Source organism: Schistocerca piceifrons, chromosome 5 (assembly GCF_021461385.2).
Source record: "Schistocerca piceifrons isolate TAMUIC-IGC-003096 chromosome 5, iqSchPice1.1, whole genome shotgun sequence".
Classification (NCBI taxonomy): Eukaryota; Metazoa; Arthropoda; class Insecta; order Orthoptera; family Acrididae; genus Schistocerca; species Schistocerca piceifrons.
Window position 1 is genome coordinate 472,315,537 of NC_060142.1, and position 20,648 is coordinate 472,336,184.

The 20,648-nt window shown below is 41.8% G+C and overlaps 1 protein-coding gene across 2 annotated transcripts in view; it reads right to left on the reverse strand.

The window, feature by feature from the left end:
- Positions 1–20,648, reverse strand: part of LOC124798566 (protein O-mannosyltransferase 1) — a 163,266-nt gene that overhangs the window by 112,214 nt on the left and 30,404 nt on the right. For both annotated transcript variants that reach the window (XM_047262025.1, XM_047262026.1), the window contains exon 4: positions 11,559–11,735. In XM_047262025.1, the coding sequence (XP_047117981.1) occupies positions 11,559–11,735 (177 nt within the window). The remainder of the gene's footprint in view (positions 1–11,558; positions 11,736–20,648) is intronic.

Consider the following 20,648-nt stretch of genomic DNA (forward strand, 5'->3'; position numbering starts at 1 on the left):
TTCATTCAGTAATTTTCCTTTTGTTGTCCGGATGTCTTCCACGTCATCTGCCATCATCCAAGCGTTATCTGCTATCTTTTGCACTGAAGGTCTTCCACAGACTATTGTTTCCAACACTAGCCCACAATTCATGTCCGCAGAATTTCAGTCATTCTGCAAGGCCAATGGTATTCAACATCTGACGTCCGCGCCGTTTTCGCCACAGTCAAACGGTGCCGCTGAACGATTGGTAAGGACTTTCAAGTCACAGATGTTGAAGTTAAAAGAGTCGCATTCTCGGGAGGACGTGTTATTGCTCTTTTTGTCCTCGTATCGCTCTCAGCCCCGAGATGGTCGCTCGCCGGCTGAGTTGCTCCACGGTCGTCATCATCGAACCTTGCTGTCTTTGCTACATCCTCCGCATCAGGTTCCTGTGCAGCGGCAGACACCTGCTTTTGCTCCAGGCGACGTTGTCTACTATCGTCACTACCGAGGTTCACGGCGTTGGCTCGAAGGGCGCATTCTTCGCTGCCTCGGCTGCGCTATGTATCTGGTTTTGGGGGCCTCTGGTGAGGTGCGCCGGCATCTCAACCAGCTGCGCCTCTGTCGTCGCATGGGATCTGCCGCTCCATTACCATATGAACTTTTAGTTCTGAAAGCTAGGATTGCTGTTTGTGAGGGTATAGAATTCTGTGTAATAAGATTTGGGGATTTCCCCTTATAAGAAGTACAATGCTTTCTGTACCCATGTCCTCTTATAAAGAGTGTTCCAAGAGGAATGGTCAATATTCAGAAAGATGGGTGGAATGATCATATGAAGAAAAAAAGTGAAGTAGACGTGGGCTCTAAAATACATACCTTAAGAGCTATGAGCACTTCTTCACCTTCCCTACTGTAAACAAATCTCTTCTATTGCGAAGCCCCAGATTTTGGGAGAAGGTAGTATGGACCACAATATGAAAAAAATTTCTACAAACATGGGCTCAAAAATGCCTACCTTGAAGCTGTGAGCACTTGTTCAGTGGAAGAGATGTGTGTCACAGAAGCAAACATGAAAAAGTGCTCATGCCTCCTAATTTAGGGCTCATGTTTACTGGACATTTTTTTCTCGTTTTGGTCCATACTACCACCACTCAAAACACGGGAAGTAGAGAATTTGCAGTAAAAGGGATTTGCTTCATAGTACTGAAGATGGAGAAGTGCTCATAGCTCTTTTAAGTTATGGATTTTAGATCCCATATTTACTAGATCTTTTTGCTTCAAGTGATCCTTCATATAATATTCCTGAATATTGACAATTTCTCCTGGGACACACCATGTAAATGAGAAACCCTGCCTCCTGGGACACACCATGTAAATCAGAAACCCTGCAGTTTATCAACATTATGGCACACAGGTCACTGTTTTTCACACAGTGTTATGTTTAGCACATACAGTTAGTTTGTGTTGGATTATCATCTGAGGCACTCCTTAGGCAGCATGCATGGTTTGAAGTTCATTAGCAGCTGCCTTCATGTTGGATCAAGTACATCAAGGAACTCCCAACACCACTTGGAATCTGAGTCTCAGAGAAGGCACTGTTGAAGGCCATCAACAAAATCAAGAAAACTTTCACAGAAAAACATGATGGTCATTGTCCGAGTATTACACGTTGCTCTGATACACCCACTGGAACAGTACTCGGTATCAATTCACGTAATTAATGTACACTGTTATCTAATCCTGTTGATAATTATTTAGAGTACACTGGAGAGGAGTAGATAATAATAATAACAATATCTTTTTAAATTAAAAGCTCAATCCCCAATTCTTTAGTTATTTTTATTAAAGTACAAATATTATACATTTTCCAGTTCTTTCTTATATTTTTTTTCTACCTCCCTCAGCTCCATAATCTTTTTCCAAACTTAAAATTCCCAAACTTAACATTTCTACTGGATCTTTTCTATTACCGTTCATTTATAAGACTACAATTTTGCTTGCCTCATGGTCTTATTATTTAAAATTAAGGAAGGTTAAAATAAAACATTGATGAGGGTAATTACACATATGCATAGCATTGTAAGTATTTACTGGCAAATGAAGAATGTAGGAAGACATTAACTGTATGTTAAAGTGTTAAAGGATTTGTGTAGGAGGGAAATGTAAAAACATACCAGCTGATGTAAAGCACTGGTATAAGTGACACAAAAGCACTGAAAGCAGAGTTGTGTACACAGAAGCATGAAATCCAAGTAATAACATGCACAGATAAAAGAAAGAACTATGAATGAATGAAGTTCAAAGGAGGCAGATAGTATAAATGGATCACCTTGACAGAGTGGTTGAAGGAAGTACAATTATTAGCCTAACTGGCCAAAATGAATAACTGACCAAAATGAATTAAAATATGGAGTTCCATTATACTCCCAGTATAACATTATTTTCTCTCTTCTAACAAACATCCACGTGGATAAGTATAAGAATGAGTCATATCATACCTTAAAAAATGGCACATATGATCAACGAGCACTTGATTAATCTTAATAACGGTAATAAAAAACAAATAAAATCTTTTAATAATGTATGAAAAGATAGATTGCTATCTACTGTAAAGATCAGACGTTAAAATCACACACAGGCACAATTAAAAGACATTTACACAAAGCATTCGGCCACAGCTTCATCAGAAAAAGCGGAACACACACCAGACATTCGCACAAGCAAGCACATCTCAGAATTTGAAGTTATTTCGACTATTTTTCGACCATGACTGTCTCAAGAAATATGTAAAGTTTTTTAAAAAAATTACCACTGCCAATCATGTTTGTGACTGGTAGCGGCAATTTTAAAAAACTTTACAAGCACATCTCAGACACACATGACTGCCACCTCCAGCCAGAACAGAAAACGTTGGATGGAAGCAGCAATCTAGAGGGATTGGGAAAGGGATGGGTGTGTAATGGTGGAGGGAGGGAAGAGTGCTGTCTGGTGGAGTGTGCAGGGACTAGAATGCCAAACGGTTCAGTCAGGAGGTTGTGGGGCAAGGAAGTGGGTAATCAGAGCCCTGGCCATGGACATGGTTCAGTTGTCCCAGTACGAGTGGTACTGGGTGACAAAGAGGACACTCCTTTGTGGCTGGTTCTTGGGAGAGGTGGGAGGATATGAGTTGTGAGGGAAAATGGCATTGGAGATCGGTTTGTGGACTAGGCCTGAGGGACAGTGCCTGTCTGTGAAGGCTTTGGTGAGGCTTTCAGCATATTGGGGAAGGGAGTTCTTGTCACTGCAGATATGCAGTCCCCAGGTGGCCAGGCAGTGTGGGAGGAATTCCTTATTATGAAAGGGATGACAGCTGTCAAAATGTCGGTACTGTTGTTGTTTGGTAGATTTAATGTGTGCAAAGTTGTAGATGGTGTCATCAGAGAGGAAATGCTCAACATCTAGGAAAGTCGCACGCTTGGTTGGAGAGGACCAGGTTAAGGGGCGTGATAGAAAGTGTTCAGCTTGTGAAGGAATGAAGATAGGAAGTCTTGGTTCTGAGTCTAGATCTCGAAGATATCATCAATGAACCTGAACAAGACTAGGGGTTTGGTATTTGGTGAGGCTAGGAAGGTCTCCTCTAATGGCTCACATACAGGTTGGCGAAGGAAAGTGCTATGCAGATGCCCTTGACAATGCTGCAGATTTGTTCATATACTTTCCCATCAAAGGAGAAGTAGTTGTGGGTTAGGATAGAGTTAGTAAGGTGTATGAGGAACGAGGTAGTGGGTTTGAAGTCTAAAGGACATTGGGAAAGGTAGTTCAATAGAACATCAACAAAAGCAAAATGAGGATAATGGAATGTAGTCGAATTAAGTTGGGTGATGCTGAGGGAATCAGATTAAGTAGTAAAGGAGTTTTGCTATTTGGGGAGCAAAATAACTGATGATGGTCGAAGTAGAGAGAATATAAAATGTAGACTGGCAATGGCAAGAAGCATTTCTGAAGAATAGAAATTTGTTAACATCGAGTATAGATTTAAGTGTCAGGAAGTCGTTTCTGAAAGTATTCGTATGGAGTGTAGCCATGTATGGAAGTGAAACATGGACGATAAATATTTTGGACAAGAAGAGAATAGAAGCTTTCGAAATGTGGTGCTACAGAAGAATGCTGAAGATTCGATGGGTAGATCACATAACTAATGAAGAGGTATTGAATAGAATTGGGGAGAAGAGAAGTTTGTGGCACAACTTGACAAGAAGAAGGAACCGGTTGGTAGGACATGTTCTGAGGCATCAAGGGATCACAAATTTAGCATTGGAGGGCAGTGTGGAGGGTAAAAATCGTAGAGGGAGACCAAGAGATGAATACACTGAGCAGATTCAGAAGGATGTAGGTTGCAATAAGTACTGGGAGATGAAGAAGCTTGCACAGGATAGAGTAGCATGGAGAGCTGCATCAAACCAGTCTCAGGACTGAAGACCAGAACAACAACAACAGTTCAATAGCAGTCAACCATGGGAGTGATGGGTGTAGGTGTATAGGGAGTTGGCGACAATAATGACAAGTAGGGATCCAGGAGGTAAAGGGGTTTGGATGGTGCAGAGCAGTTGAAGGAAGTGGTTGATATCTTTGACATGGGAGGTTAGATATTGAGCAATTGGATGGAAGTGTTGGTCAATGAGGGTCGAAATTCTTTCAGTGAAAGCACAATAAGCTGTGAAAATGGGGCATCCAGGATTGTTAGGTTTATGGATTTTGGGAAGGATGCAGAAGATTTGTGTGCAGGATATCATAGGGTGCAGACGGAAATGGATTCAGGGGAGAGGTTCAGAGAAGGGCCTAAGGTTTTAGGCAGGGATTGGAGATTGTGTCAGACATCTGGAATGGGATCACTCTTTTCTGTTATCCAGCTCCTCTCATAACCATCACACCTATTTTGCCCATTTCCATGTCATTCCCGTTATCTTTACACCATTCCTGCCACATTGGACCCCTGATCTATCTTTCTGAACCAGTTCATCACAGCATTCCTTTCCCTGACTAAAACACAGTCCCACATCCAATTTCTTAAATGCTGCGTAAACCATGGAATCCCCCTGAACAGCCTAACCATAAAAACTCCTTTCTCTGGATCTCACTCTTTCTTTAACAGTAAAGTTCACCTTTCCAGATTCCATCAGTCCCTGGCCCTCACAAACCTGGTACTGCCAAAACACATCTCCATGGTGCAGGCATTCCAGAACCACATCTGATCACTCTGCAAGATACTGCTACTTTGCAATCCCTGCTTCATACATCACATCTCCATAATTGAACTCCTTGCTCTGCAGAACCTGGAGGAGCATTCCAGGCACCACCTCCAGAAGTTATCCAATCTGCCGACATCCTACAGCCACCTCAGGGAACTACTATCTAACCCTGGGGTACACGGAAGGGGCCTCCTCAAAGATAGCAACAAAGGGATAAATACGACATGACATGTCATCATCAGTGATCGAGCGTACCCTGGGCAACACTGGAAGTAATTCCAGTGGCAGATCCTTCCACCACCAGAACATTACACCAGATTATAAATCAAAAAGGCTTTTTTCAAAGCCAGCTGTTACAATAATCTCCATAAATATAGAAGTAATAACAGTAGAGAAAGAATTATTACTGTCCAATATGTGTAAGACAAAGAACTGTGATCTCCTGTTCATCCAGGAAACTCATAGAGGTTCGAATGACAGAAGGCCGAGGATACATGGAATGACATTAATCACTAAGAGACCCAGCGAACAGTATGGCAGTGCAATATTTGCTAAATCAGGCCTCAACATCCCATCTGCAGACTTAACTGTAGATAATGAGACAGAAATACTGACTATAGCAACAGTAACATCAGTGTACAAACCACCAAACAATGTATTCCGTTTCAAAGAAACTGATAATTTCAATTTACAACCAGTGAAGTTGGTCATGGGAGATTTTAACTGCCACAGTGTATCATGGGGCTACAGAGAAACAGACCAGAGTGGAGAAGTCCTTGAAAACTGGGTAGGAAGTACAGGCCTGAAGTTAATACATGATCCAAAGCTACCATACTCCTTCAGGAGTGGAAGGTGGGGCCATGGATATAACCCAGATAATATCTTTACAAGTGAAAATGTTGCCCATCAAGTGAAGAAAGAAATGGGGGATCCAATTCCATGGACACAACACTGAGCAATTATTTGCACTATAGATGCAGTCATCAAACCCAGCTATACCCCTTCAAGTGAAGATTTAACTTTAAATGAACACAATGGGATCAATTTACTGAAGAACTTGATTCCAAAATCTTTGAACTAGATCCTTCTCCAGAGAAATATGATAGCTTTATAAAGCTGGTGAAAGCTGTCTCTTGTAGGTATATACCCCGCAGATGTAGAACAACTTACATATCAGGAATAGACAAAGATACAAAAACACTTATGAATAAATATGAACACTTTTATGAAGATGACCAATTTGCTGAAGAAATAATACAGATTGGTGAAGAACTTATACTAGACATATAAGCTAGAAGGAAAGAAAAATGGTGCAATCTTATGACGCAGCTCGATATGTAACAAAATAGTAGAAAGACATGGCAATTGCTGAAGAACCTTGGAAACGACCCAACAGCTATTCCCTCAACCATCTGCCATATAACACCTAATCAGATAGCACATCAGTTACTGCTGAACGGCAAAGTTAATAAAAAATCGGTAACTCCAAAGACCAAAGAATTACTCCGGAGAATAACTATATTGGCACACCATTCTCACTGGAAGAATTAGAAACCACAATACGCTCAATGAAGAACAATAACGCTGGGGGTTAGATGACTTGAGGACGGAACAGATAAAAATGTTTGGACCAGCAACCAAGAAGTGGATTATAGATATAATGAATACCTGTGCTCAAAATTGCAAATCCCAAAGATCTGGAGAAAAATCAAAGTTGTCGCCCTACTGAAACCGGGGAAACAGCCAACAGATGCCAAAAAGTTCCTACCCATATCACTCTTATGTCATCTATACTAAGTTTTAGAGAGAATGATCCTCAATCGAATCTCGGACCAAGTTGATCAAACACTGATCAGAGAACAATCTGGGTTCCACCCCGAGAGGTCGTGTTGTGGACAGATCTTGAACCTGACACAACACATAACATAGAAGATGGATATGAACGTAGGCAGATCACCGGCGTTGCCTTTGTGGATATTACTGCTGCATATGACACCATTAATCACAGAAAAATGTTAACAAAGATCTATGCCATCACGAAAGACTTCCACCTAACACAGTTTATAAGATACCTGCTACAAAACATACATTTCTTTGTTACTGTTACTCTACAAAATAAAGAGGAGCCTGTGGAGGGCACAGAGAAATGGTATCCCCCACGGAAGTGTGCTAGACCCATTGCTGTTTAATATTTACACTAATGACCAGCCAGTTAATCCTGTCACAAGATGACACAGCACTTGCCGTGCAAGGTAGAACTTTCGAGGAGGTGGGAGAAAAACTCACAATAAGCCTTGAGGCATTATCTACCTACTACGATAGCAACTACCTGAAGCCAAACCCCTCCAAAACACAAGTGTGTGCATTCCACTTAGGGAACAGAGAGGCATGGAGGAAACTGAGAATAACCTGGAGAGGTCAACAGCTGACCCACTGTGACACCCCAAAGTACCTCGGAGTGAAGTTGGACTGGTCCCTCACCTTCAAGGACCATTGAGCAGATACAAAAATGAAAGTCAGCGCGAGGAACAACACTATTAGGAAACTGACCGGCAAGAACTGGAGAGCACACCCCACAGGTCCTCTGCATATCTGCCCTCGCTTTGTGCTTCTCCGCTGCTGAATATGCAGCACCTGTATGGCAGAACTCCAGCCATGCCAAACAGGTAGATATTGCCCTAAATGAAAAAGGACAAATTGTAACCGGCCGCTAGCGGGCAACCTCTGCTGACAAAATCTACCACCACATGGGCGTAGTACCTCCAGACATCCGAAGGCGAACAGCAGCTGAATTGGAAAGAAAGAAGCAGGAGACGGATCAGAGACACCCCCCGTTTGGATGCAAACATCAAACACCAAGACTCAGGTCGAGAAAAAGTTTCTCCAGACAACGCAACCAATCCAGACATCACCTGCAGAGCATAGGATACAACTCTGGCGTAGCTCATCATCAGAGAAATATTGGGACAACCTCAATGAAGAACTTGCTACAGGTCATCATCTCCCATACATGACATGGAAGGTACTCAATAGACTGAGAAATGGAGTATCTCGGTGTAAGGGGAACATGAAGAAATGAGGATACATCTCAGGGAACGAACTATGTGAGTGTGGTGAACCTCATGACCATCAGCACCTACTCAACTGAAGAAACTGTCGGAACCTGTGTCCATGGACAATCTGATTATCGCCAATTATTAGGCAGTCTGTGCAGCGGAATTCTGGGCAGCACATGAAATATAAATATGCACATATTCTCTGTAATACTTGTAATATATATGTATGACATGCTATGTATGATAAATTATATTTAATATGTTATGTTCTGGACACTTAACAAAGAAATAAATCCAACCCTTATCCTACCCACAGTGATCCTCCTCATCCATCCCTCATAGCACCTAAGCCCTGCCAATGTGACCTTTTAAATTTACCACATCCCCCAAAACTCCCTACCAACACTACACCAAATCCAGAGCCAAAACCTTCCCACCAAAACCCTCAGCTACATAGAAGTTTCAGTCCTATCCAAAGGCCTCATCTTTAGCCCTACACTCAAATTTCACCACGCTGGACTTATCATAGACCTACTCTCATTCTCCTGATCCCCGCAATGGAAACACTTCTTTGCCACAAATCTCTCCAACCGAAATGAACCACTAAACCCTTCCCCTCCCAGTTCACACCACCATCCAACCGTAATATCCCCCCCCCCCCCCACCAGCACATCTAAACATCCGCTGATCACCTTCTAGCAATTCCTAGCTTCACCACCCTTACCCAGGTCTCTTCCTCAAAATGACAACCTATCCATGCAAGAAGAATAGCCATACATAACCTCACAACAAATCCTAAGTTAATCATCCTACCCGCAGTCAAAGGTTCCACCACTATTGTTAGGAATTGCAGTGATTACCTGGCAAAGGGCCTCTGTCAATTATCCGACTCCTCCACCTATAAACTCTGCCAGAGTGATCCCATCCCAGAAGTCCAACACAACCTCCAATCCCTGTGTAAAGCCTTAGGCTCTTCTCAGAACCTCTCCCCTGAATCCATTTCCCTCCTCACCCCTTTGACACACCGCAAACCACCTTCCACATGCTTGCTAAAATCCACAAACCCAAAACTCCCGGACATCCCACTGAAAGAATTATGGCTCTCATTCACCAACACCTCCAACCAATTGCCCATATTCTAGCCTCCCATGTCAAAGATACCAACCATTTCCTTCAAAGGCTCTCCATCCCCCCCCCCCCTTTACCTCCTGGATCCCTACTCGCCACTGCTGCTGCTACCTCCCTATACACCAACATCCCTTGTGCCCATGGTCTTACTGCTGCCCATGTCCTTCAGACTCCAAACCCACTGCCTCATTCCTCATATACCTTACTAACTTCATCCTAAACCACAACTAGTTCTGCTTTGAAGGAGAAGTACATAAACAAATCTGTGGCATAGCCATGGGCACATGCATGGGTCCCTCCTATGTCAACCGGTTTATGGGCCATCTAGAGGAGACCTTCCTTGCCTCCCAAAACACCAAACCCCTAGTCTGATTCAGGTTCATCAATGATACCTACAAGATCTGGACTCAGAACCAAGACATTCTATCTGCATTCCTTCACAACCTCAACACCTACTCTCCCATCTGCTTCACATTGTCCTCTTCAATCCAGTGCCACCTTCCTGGATGTTGATCACCTCTGCTCTGATAGTTCCACCCGCACCTCCATCAACACTAAATCCATATACCACCAACAGCACATGCATTTTGACAGCTGTCATCCCTTTCATACTAAAAAATCCCTCCCATACAGGCTGGCCACCTCGGGATTGTGTATCTGCAGTGAGGATCTAACCAAAGCCTTTACAGACAGGCACTATCCCACTGGCCTAGTCCACAAACAGATCTCCTGTGCCATTTTCCCTGACACCATCTATCCTCCCCACCACTCCCAAGAACCAGTCACAAAGGAGTGCCCCCTTTGTCACCCAATACCACTCATACTGGGACAACTGAACGATGTCCATGGCCAGGGCTCTGATTATCTATCATCACACCCTGAAATGAGGGACATCTTACCTGAGATCTTTCCCATCCCTCACAGTGGTGTCCCGTCAGCCACCCAACAACCACAACATCCTACTCCACCCCTATACCACTCCCAATAACAAGCCTTTGCCACAAAGATCATATACCTGTGAAAGACCCAGGAAAAACACCTGCCCAATCAACCCACCCAGCACTTCCTTTCCCAGTCCTGTCACAAGTTTATCCTACCCTGTCACTGGCCGGGTCACCTATGAAAGCAGCCACAAAATCTACCAGCTCTGCTACAGTCATTGCAGGGGTCTTTATATTAGTATGACTACCAAGCAGCTGGCCTACTGGATGAACACACACAGCCAAACTGCAGCCAAGAGCAAAGTAGAAGACATTGTGGCACAACATACAGCTGAACAATACACTTGATTTCAATGGATACTTCACTAGCCGAGCCGCTTGGATCCTCCCCTCCATCACCAGCTTTTCTGAAATGCACAGACAGATGGGAGTTATCCTTAACACACATTCTCCGCTTCTGTAATTATTTTGGCCTCAACCTAAAGTAACATACTGTTCCCGCACTCTCCACCCAACAGTTTCCATCCCCAGTGACCTATCACTTCCTCCTCTTTCTTGTCTCCCACCCTATTTGCCGACATCTGCCAATGGACCACCCACATTTTCCCAGCCCCCTCCTTTTTCGCTACATTTTCCCCACCTTCCTGCCCAACAACCTCCTGATGCTGCACTTGTTGGGATTCTAGTCCCTGCACACTGCACCAGACAGCACTCTTCTCTCCCTCCACCCTTACACTGCCATCCCTTCCCCAATCCCACGGGATGGTTGAATTCTGGCCCAAGCTGCTGGAGCTGGCAGGCATGTGTGCATGAGGTGTGCTTGCTTGTGTGAATGAATGGTGTGTGTTCCTCTTTTTCTGATGAAGGCTGTGGTCAAAAGCTTCATGTAAGTGTATTATAAATGTGCCTGTCTGCAATTTAACATATCATCTTTACAGCGAGTAGCAATCTATCTTTGCCTACACTGTTCATATTCCCACCAGGAGTTTCCATCATTTAAATAAAAAAAAATTAAGGCAACTCAGATAACAATGATAATTGTGATTGTGATGAAAATAAGGACTTTTCTCATGCTGACAATGAGCTATTCCGTTTCAGTTAAGCTGTCTTAATAATACACAATTAAATTCTGCACTACACATATTACCTTTTAGAAATGTGAAGCCAACAAGAATCGTTTGAAAGCTACATAATACTTACTGAATAACTATATTACTACATTAAATGTTGTTTCACCAACTTACCACACAACAGTAAAAAGCCAGCTAATGCTGCAGTCCAATGAGACACACCCATTTCAATCATCAGGTGGTACACGACAGGCATGAGGAGACTGCCACACAATGCAGGTACAAATCTCAGTGCAAATAAAGGTACTGAATCTTCATATTCTCGCCCAATACGATCAAACTTAAAGTTTCCTAATGGAAGAGAAATAACATCCATCGATTTAAACCATTCATGTTTAAAAATTACAATATTAAATCAATATTTCTTAGTACATAAAAGTCCTGCTTCTTCATACAAGGAAATTCTGTATGAGCTGCTACCACAGATTTCACACAGCTAGTCTGGAGCGAATGAATTGGCAGATCAGGTGGCTACATTTATTTCATCTTTGTATAAGTATGTTAACAAAATGTTATGGCAGAATGTAAATAATATAGGAGCTAAGGTAACAGCTAATTGAATAGTAGAGGTGTTAGTCATCCACCCACCTACTCACACACGAAAATGTACAGCCACAGTGTGTATTCATCAGGCACAATGTAGTTGTACTGGTGTGTAGAGAAGAGAAAGACGAGGACAGACCCTGAGTATAGTATAGTAGGGTTAGAAAACAATAATGAAGGAAAACAGCACTAGGTTATGAGATGGAAGAAACGCCTTTAGGCAAAATCAATCAATCAAAAATCCAAGATGGAATAATGACAATATTATGAAAGGACAGACTACTACTCACCATGCAGTGGATATGCTGAGTTACAGACAGAGACAACAAAATGACTACTAAACACGCAAGCTTTCGGCCAGAAGACCTTCTTATGAAATAGACAACATGCACACACACATTCATGAGACACAGCTCAAACATACATGATCACTGTTGCTGGCTGCTGAGGCCACTCTGGCCTCAGCAGCTGGAGACAGCAGTAATGTGTGTGTGTGAGCTGTTTTTGTGTGAATGTGTGTGCGTATGTTGTCAATGTCAGAAGAAGGCCTTCTGGCCAAAAGCTTACATGTTTAGTAGTCTTTTTGCTGTGCCTGTCTGCAACTCGATACCTCTGCTTTATGGTGAGTAGCAATCTATCCTTTTTGTAATACTGTCGTGGATAACAAGTTTGTCACAATAGACAAAATTTTGGTTTTGGAAAAATTCACTTCAAGTGTAAATAAAATTTAACTGCTATGACAAACTCCTGTCCATGACTATATAAAAAAAGCAATCGAAATATATCCCGGTAAGCATAGCGATAATTTTAACAGAAAAGAAGAAGCCACAAAACTCAATGATATATGGACAGTGTCTCTGCAGAATCGATAAATACATTTTTATCCTTGACATGTGACAATCAACAGTTAAGCTTTGTCTCTGACAAAGATTATCGCTGCTTATATATGGACATTTGATCATGCTTACTTGCACAGTATTTATGTCACTCTTGGACGTCCAACTTGTCACTTGGCAAGACTTATCATCGCCAAGAGCACCTCCGAAGATGTCCAGTTCGGCTGCGGACAAATTGTCAGGAACTGAAAAGTCCCTTCAGCCATGGCCACACAGCCCAGAAGACTCATCAGTGCATCATGAAAGCCTTCATTGTATGACTAAAAATTATATTTCAACATTATTTTTCATTGTGCCTGTCTGTGCCTCAGTGCCTTCTCTATGTGGTGAGTGGCAATCTATCCTTCCCATATTGTAGGTATGCAATCTGATCTTTCTAAAGCCGAGATTAACATAAAAAATCTCCTGGCTAAAATAAACTTGCCGTAAGACATTGATCACATGGTTCTTTGCAAGACTTTCCAGCGACAAACTTTTTAAAAGTATTATACAGTTGTAGTAGGTGTGAGATACAGCTCAATGCAAAGTTAAGTTAACAATAATAGATGTTTATGAAGTGTGACCAATAAGAAACAGGAATTTTTTAATTTCATAGGCTTTACACATCCGATTTTTGAAACATTTTTAACTTGTTGGTACGCATGTTCCTGATGTACACTACTGGCCATTAAAATTGCTACACCAAGAAGAAAAGCAGATGATAAACGGGTATTCATTGGACAAATATATTATACTAGAACTGACATGTGATTACATTTACACGCAATTTGGGTGCATAGATCCTGAGAAATCAGTACCCAGAACAACCACCTCTGGTCGTAATAACGGCCTTGATACGCCTGGGCATTGAGCCAAACAGAGCTTGGATGGCGTGTACAGGTACAGCGGCCCATGCAGCTTCAACACGATACCACAGTTCATCAAGAGTGGTGACTGGCGTATTGTGACAAGCCAGTTGCTCGGCCACCATTGACCGGACGTTTTCAATTGGTGAGAGATCAGGAGAATGTGCTGGCCAGGGCAGCAGTTGAACATTTTCTGTATCCAGAAAGGCCCGTACAGGACCTGCAACATGCAGTCGTGCATTATCCTGCTGAAATGTAGGGTTTCACAGGGATTGAATGAAGGGTAGAGCCATGGGTTGTAACACATCTGAAATGTAATGTCCACTGTTCAAAGTGCAGTCAATGCGAACAAGAGGTGACCAAGACGTGTAACCAATGGCACCCCATAACATCACGCCGAGTGATACGCCAGTATGGCGATGACGAAATCACACTTCCAATGTGCATTCACCGCGAAGTCGCCAAACATGGATACGACCATCATGATGCTGTAAACAGAACCTGGATTCATCCGAAAAGGTGACATTTTGCGATTCGTGCACCCAGGTTCGTCGTTGAGTACACCATCGCAGGCACTCCTGTCTGTGATGCAGCGTCAAGGGTAACCACAGCCATGGTCTCTGAGCTGATAGTCCATGCTGCTGCAAGCGTCGTCGAACTGTTCGTGCAGATGGTTGTTGTCTTGCAAACGTCCCCATCTGTTGACTCAGGGATCGAGACGTGGCTGCACGATCCGTTACAGCCATGCGGATAAGATGCCTGTCATCTCGACTGCTAGTGATGCGAGGCCGTTGGAATCCAGCACGGCGTTCCTTATTACCCTCCTGAACCCACCGATTCTCAGTCATTGGATCTCGACTAACGCGAGCAGCAATGTCCCGGTACAATAAACCGCAATTGCGATAGGCTACAATCCGACCTTTATCAAAGTTGGAAACGTGATGGTACGCATTTCTCCTCCTTACACGAGGCATCACAACAATGTTTCACCAGGCAACGCTGGTCAACTGCTGTTTGTGTATGAGAAATCGGTTGGAAACTTTACTCAAGTCAGCATGTTGTAGGTGTCACCACCAATGCCAACCTTGTGTGAATGTTCTGAAAAGCTAATCATTTGTATATCACAGCATCATCTTCCTGTAGGTTAAATTTCGTGTCTGTAGCATGTCATCTTCGTGGTGTAGCAATTTTAATGGCCAGTAGTGTATATTTGCATTTTCAGCTCTTTTCAATAATTATTTTACTGCTGACAGTCAAAACGGTTATACATGTTTTGGAGCGCTTGGCAAATTTTTACTTACGAAAAAGATGGAGCCAAGAATATGCATTAGATTCTGCTTTAAAAAATGAAATAAAGTGCAGCGCCGCATTCAAAATGATAGCTTTGGAATTTCACAAATCTACTATGTGTAAGACAAGAGTTCATAGGTGGTATAAACATTTCAAATAGGACCAAGAAGACACTAAAGATGATGTCCGCCCTGGATACCGTAGCACATCAGTTATTGACGACAATGTGGAAGAAGTATGAAAATGGTTCTGGAAAACTGCTGAATCACCATCAAAGAGGTTGCTATGATGTCGACATATCTTTTGGCTCATGCCAATGTGATTGGATGTTTTGGGCATGAAACCTGTAGGAGCAAAGTTCATTCTGAAACTGTTCAATTTTGACCAAAAATGACACTGCACAGACATTGCTCAGGAATTGCTGAATGAAGATGTCAATGATCTAGAACTTCTAAGCAAAGTTATAACAGTTGACAAAACAAGGGTATACAGGTATGACATCCAAAAAGTCCCATCCCAAGAAGGATCAAGGAAAAAAAAAAAAAAAAAAAAAAAATTCGACAAGTTCAATCACATATGAAGGTTCTTCTCAATATTTTTTTTTTTTTTTATTACAGTGCATGTTGAGTTCCTGTCTTGTGATAGTATTGTCAACAAGGAATACTACCTTGAAGTAATGTGTCATTTGCGTAAAGCTATCCGAAGAAAAAGACCAGAATTGTGGCAAAACCACTCGTGGAAATTGCATCATGATAATGCATCCGCTCACAGCTCAAAGTTTGTTCATGATGTTTTGGCAAAAAAAATAAAGAAACCATTATGTTGTCTCAGCCAGTATATTCACCGGACATGGCCGCTGAGATCTTTCCATTCCTGAGGCTGAAGAGAACCATAAAACGATGACGTTTTGCCACCACTCAAGAGAAAAAAACAGAATTACTGTAGGAGCTTAGCACCACACCGAAAAATGAGTTTCAGAATTTCTTCCAAGATTACTTCAAAGAGGACGAAGTCGACATTGATGAATAGATGAAGTTACTTTTTGAGCCTTTCACATGTGACATTCCAAGTGACATGTAGAGACATAACTATGGTAACTATATGGATTCAGCATTTCTAGACTTCAAACGTTTTTTGATTCAGTGCTATAATGAAGTCTATCTAAAGAAAATAAATTCATGATACCTAAAACAGATTTGCACTGTATCAAAAATACTTGACAGGAAGAACAGTGCACGCTATTTTGGGTGGAGAGTGATCTACAGAAAAATATGTAAAATCTGGTGTTATTCACAGAAGTTCAACAGGACCATTTCTGGTCATGCTATACATAAATTAATTGATGGATAATATTAGTTACATACTCAGACCTTTCACATATTATGTAGTTTTCTATGCAGATGTCACACATGATAAGAAATTTAGTAACATCCTGTTACAGCTTGACAAAATATAAGTTTGCTACAAAGAATGGCAATAATATCCTAATGCAGAGAAATGTTATGTTGTGCACTTCAGGTAAAAAAAATGTAGCAGCCTTTCAATACATGATTAACAAACACAATTGGAGTCAGTGACACACAGAAGTAAAATCTGTTGAGACATTAAAATCACATACACACAGTTGTAGGGTTTTTTAACGGGGGACTTGGGTGCTTCAAAAATCTTTGGCGAACTATACTACAATACGACTCTAGCATGTAAAATTCATACCAGGCCTGATTAATTAGAGGAAACTGTGTGTACTGAACTCATCAATGACCACAGCCTTTTTTTGAACTGGTGAGAGGGATACTATCCCCAAATGCTGAAAAATATCAACAGCTGGACACTTCAAGGACACACAAGATCTCACGCAAACCAGCTTAAACATTACAAGGACAAGATTTCCGGTTGGAAATCGTGAATGTTCTTCTGTCAGTGAGATTTGAATCCCACAGAAATCATGAAGTAAAATTAGCATAACCCTCCCCTGACCTCAACCTTCGCTAGTCCCTGTCCACACACCATACTCTTCCCTGCTCCCATTACAGCACTATACATACCTTCTATCCCACCAACACTCTTACGAGCCTTTTCTCATTCTCTACTCCCCTCCACCTCCATCATTCTCTCCCCCTGCACAGCCTACTGACACTGCACCTAGTACCCTGTACCCACCATATTCCTGCATACTCCCAGAGCCCGCTCAGCCTCTTCCCCCACTCTTATCCTGCTAGCCCTCCCCATCTCCACCGTATGCCGCTTCCTTACCCCCACCTACCAGACTAGCAGATTGCTGTGCACATCAGACAGTCCCAGTCAGGTTAAAGCACACGAAGACAGTGGCTACACCTGTATGTAAGATGTGCTTATATGAATATGTGTGTGTGTTTTTCTATTTTAGAAGATGGGTTTTGTCGAAAAGCTTAACATTTTAGCCGTCTTTTTCGTTGTGCTTGTTTAATGACTCAATGCCTCCTCTACGTAGTGAGGAGCAATTTATCCTTTCCACATCACTGAGGATAAAATTAGGCTGATCACAATGAGAGTCGTAGCATGTCAATCTTCCCCACACCATACATGTGTGTATAAATAAATATTACACAAAAAGTAGTCTTTGGTTTATCTATGGAGTGTAGTGTAGATTTCTTGAAAGAATGTCACAACAACTCACCACATACAAAAGACAGTGAGTCACAGACAGGCACAACAAAGACTGCTGCACATTTTAGCTTTCGGCCACAAGACCTCCTTCTGAACCAGAAAACATACATATTCACATGAGCACAGCTCACATACACATTATCAATGTCACTGGGTGTTCAAGCCAGACTGAGTTGTAAGTGCACATGATGGGAGCAGTGGTGAGGGTAAGGAGGAGGCACAGGGCAGGAAGGGGTGGGGTGAGGGAATGTGTAGTGTAGTTTGTAGGAGCATATAGGGACATGGTGGGGACAGGGTAGAGCTACTGGATGCAGTCAGTAGGTTTGGGGTGTGGGGCAAGTGGGGGAGAAGTATTGAAGGGGAAACAGACTAGTGGGTGCATTAGTGGACTGGAAGGCTATGATGTGTTGGAGTAAGTGGAGGCCAGGGACTAGCAAAGATCGAGATCATGGGATTTACAGGAACGTAGGTTATATTGCAGGGACAGTTCCCACCTGCACAATTCGGAAAAGCTGCTGTTGATAGGAAGGGGCCAGACTGCACAGGCTGTGAAGCAATCAATGAAGTGAAGCACACTGTGTTGGACAGCATGTTCAGCAACTGGGTGGTCCAGCTGTCTCTTGGCAACAGTTTGTTAGTGGCTCTTCATGTGGTCAGACAGCTTGCTACTTGTCATGTGCAGGTAGAAAGCAGCACAGTGATTGCACATTAATTTGTAGATTACATGACTGCTTCACATGTAGCCTTGCCTTTGATGGGATACAAGATGCCTGTGACTGAACTGGAGAAGGTGGTGGTGGGAGGATGTATGGAATAGGTCTTGCATCTCGATATGAGCCAGGAGACATGGGGCTGGCGGCAGTGGTGGATAAAGGATGGACAAGGATATTGTGTTGATTTGGTGGGCGGCAAAATACCATTGTGGGAGGGATGGGAAGGGAGTGAGTAGCATATTCATCATTTCAGGGCATGATGGGAGGTAGTTATTGTTGTTATTCTATCCTGGACAGTCTGTTGTTTCATCTCAAAAGACTTTAGATTAGACTGCTTACAGTGCAGCCAAAATAAAACTGGTGTGAAAATTGTAGACCACACACCAAACTTAAAATCGTGCAACAGCTTTACAACATACTAATGAAGATTTTCTGATGCATCATGCAATTTTTGTGAATTCACACACTACAACAGGCTGAACCAAGCCTCATCCATAAAATTCAGAAACAGAGACTTTAAATGTCCCAACAGCACTTCATTTAAACACCAGCAGCAGAAATGAACATGGGGCTTATTGGTCTGCAGGCTTTATTTACACACCAAAGAAAATTTGCACACATAAAAATGCAGGTCCTGTTCTTATAATGCTCTGACAATACAATGTTTTAATTACCTACTGCATGGCTAATGTGTTGAATTATGTCTAACTTGGAGCAAAGTGATAAGCTTTTAACTGGTAGAGATAGATGGTATTTGTAACTAAAAAATGCTCTTATTTGGTAATTCTGAAAGGTCTACAAAATATCCGCCTATTTCTACCACACTTTTTCATTGTTCTTGCTTTGAAAGCTGCAGACTTTGCCCACTGACAATGTACAATTAATCCATGATGGTGTGCTGAAAAGCAATGTCTCTGAATTTTTATGAGAAACCTCATAAAGCTTTTTACATAAAATAAACATGATTAACATTCCACATCTTTATTCTTCATGTTCACATATTTGCTGCCCTCTGTCGCTAGAGGGTTCTGAATTGTACTGTGAAAGATGGCAGTGAGTAATATAACTATGGTAGTGTGTGAGAAACAGAATGCTGTAAGCTAGTTTCAAATTTAAAGACTTCGTCCACACCTAGAGCACACTCTTCTTCAGCATGACATTGCCAGACTCCACACAGGTGCTGCAATATCTGCAAAAATCTGACGCCTTGGGTTCACTATGATCATCCTCCATATAGTCCTGACTTGGCCCCACCAGATTTTCATCTGTTTCTAAACTATTTAGAACACCTTAGAGGGCTTCACTTTGATAGTGAAAAGCAATGCAAGCAGAGGTGAGGTTGAGGTCCATCAACAAAGTAAAACACTTTGGGGAAATGTGTACATTGCCATGGTGACTACGTTGAGAAATAAATACTTGTCTTATTTAAAAAGCTTTAAGAATTTTCACATAAAACATTTGGAGGCATTGCTTTGCAGCACCCCATCATTATTCTCCAATTTAGCACGTTTTTTATGAGTCAGGGATTAGGGTTAGAATCTACTTTTGGGAGAATAAAACAGAAAGAAACATATACCTGAAGCAGCAAGCACCATATTTCTGTTTGGTAGGAAAGCGACAGATTTGATTAGTTATTTTTTTTTTCAATTCTTTTCCAATTTAGACCCAAATTAAGTATCTTCAATTGAACTGTGTAGGGATAATGACTCGTACAACTACCTTCCTTGCATCAACAGTGAAATAAATGTCTGTAGAGACCTGAAAAGCTAATCACTACAATCTTTTCTTTTGTTAAGTCTATGTCCACGTATAAGTGTATACCAGTTCTGACATACATAGTAAAAAATTTAAGAGCACTACATAGCAGTAAAGGGCTGTTGCTCAAAGTGCTAATTTACAGTTAATGTAATTCGAAGTGCCTTCATTTTTCTAGTGCTCATCAAAAATAGAGCCATTACAGTATAATGTTGCACTGCAGCATATAATTTAATTTTTCTCTCTCTGTCTTGAAACTAATACAGTAATATTTATTATTATTTCATTCAGTACAGAGATATATCTCAGTTTCCCCCACTGTCTGATCAATATATCTTTTTACAACAGGTTGAAATGATTAACGGTCAGTCTATACCAAATATTCCAAACTGCTGTACATTTGCACACAGAAAATGTCTGGAATGTCACAGTATTATCTTTGAGTGCCAAGCCAACATAGTTACAAACACACAAACTTTTAGAACTTTGTTACAAAAACAAATTCGACATAAATAA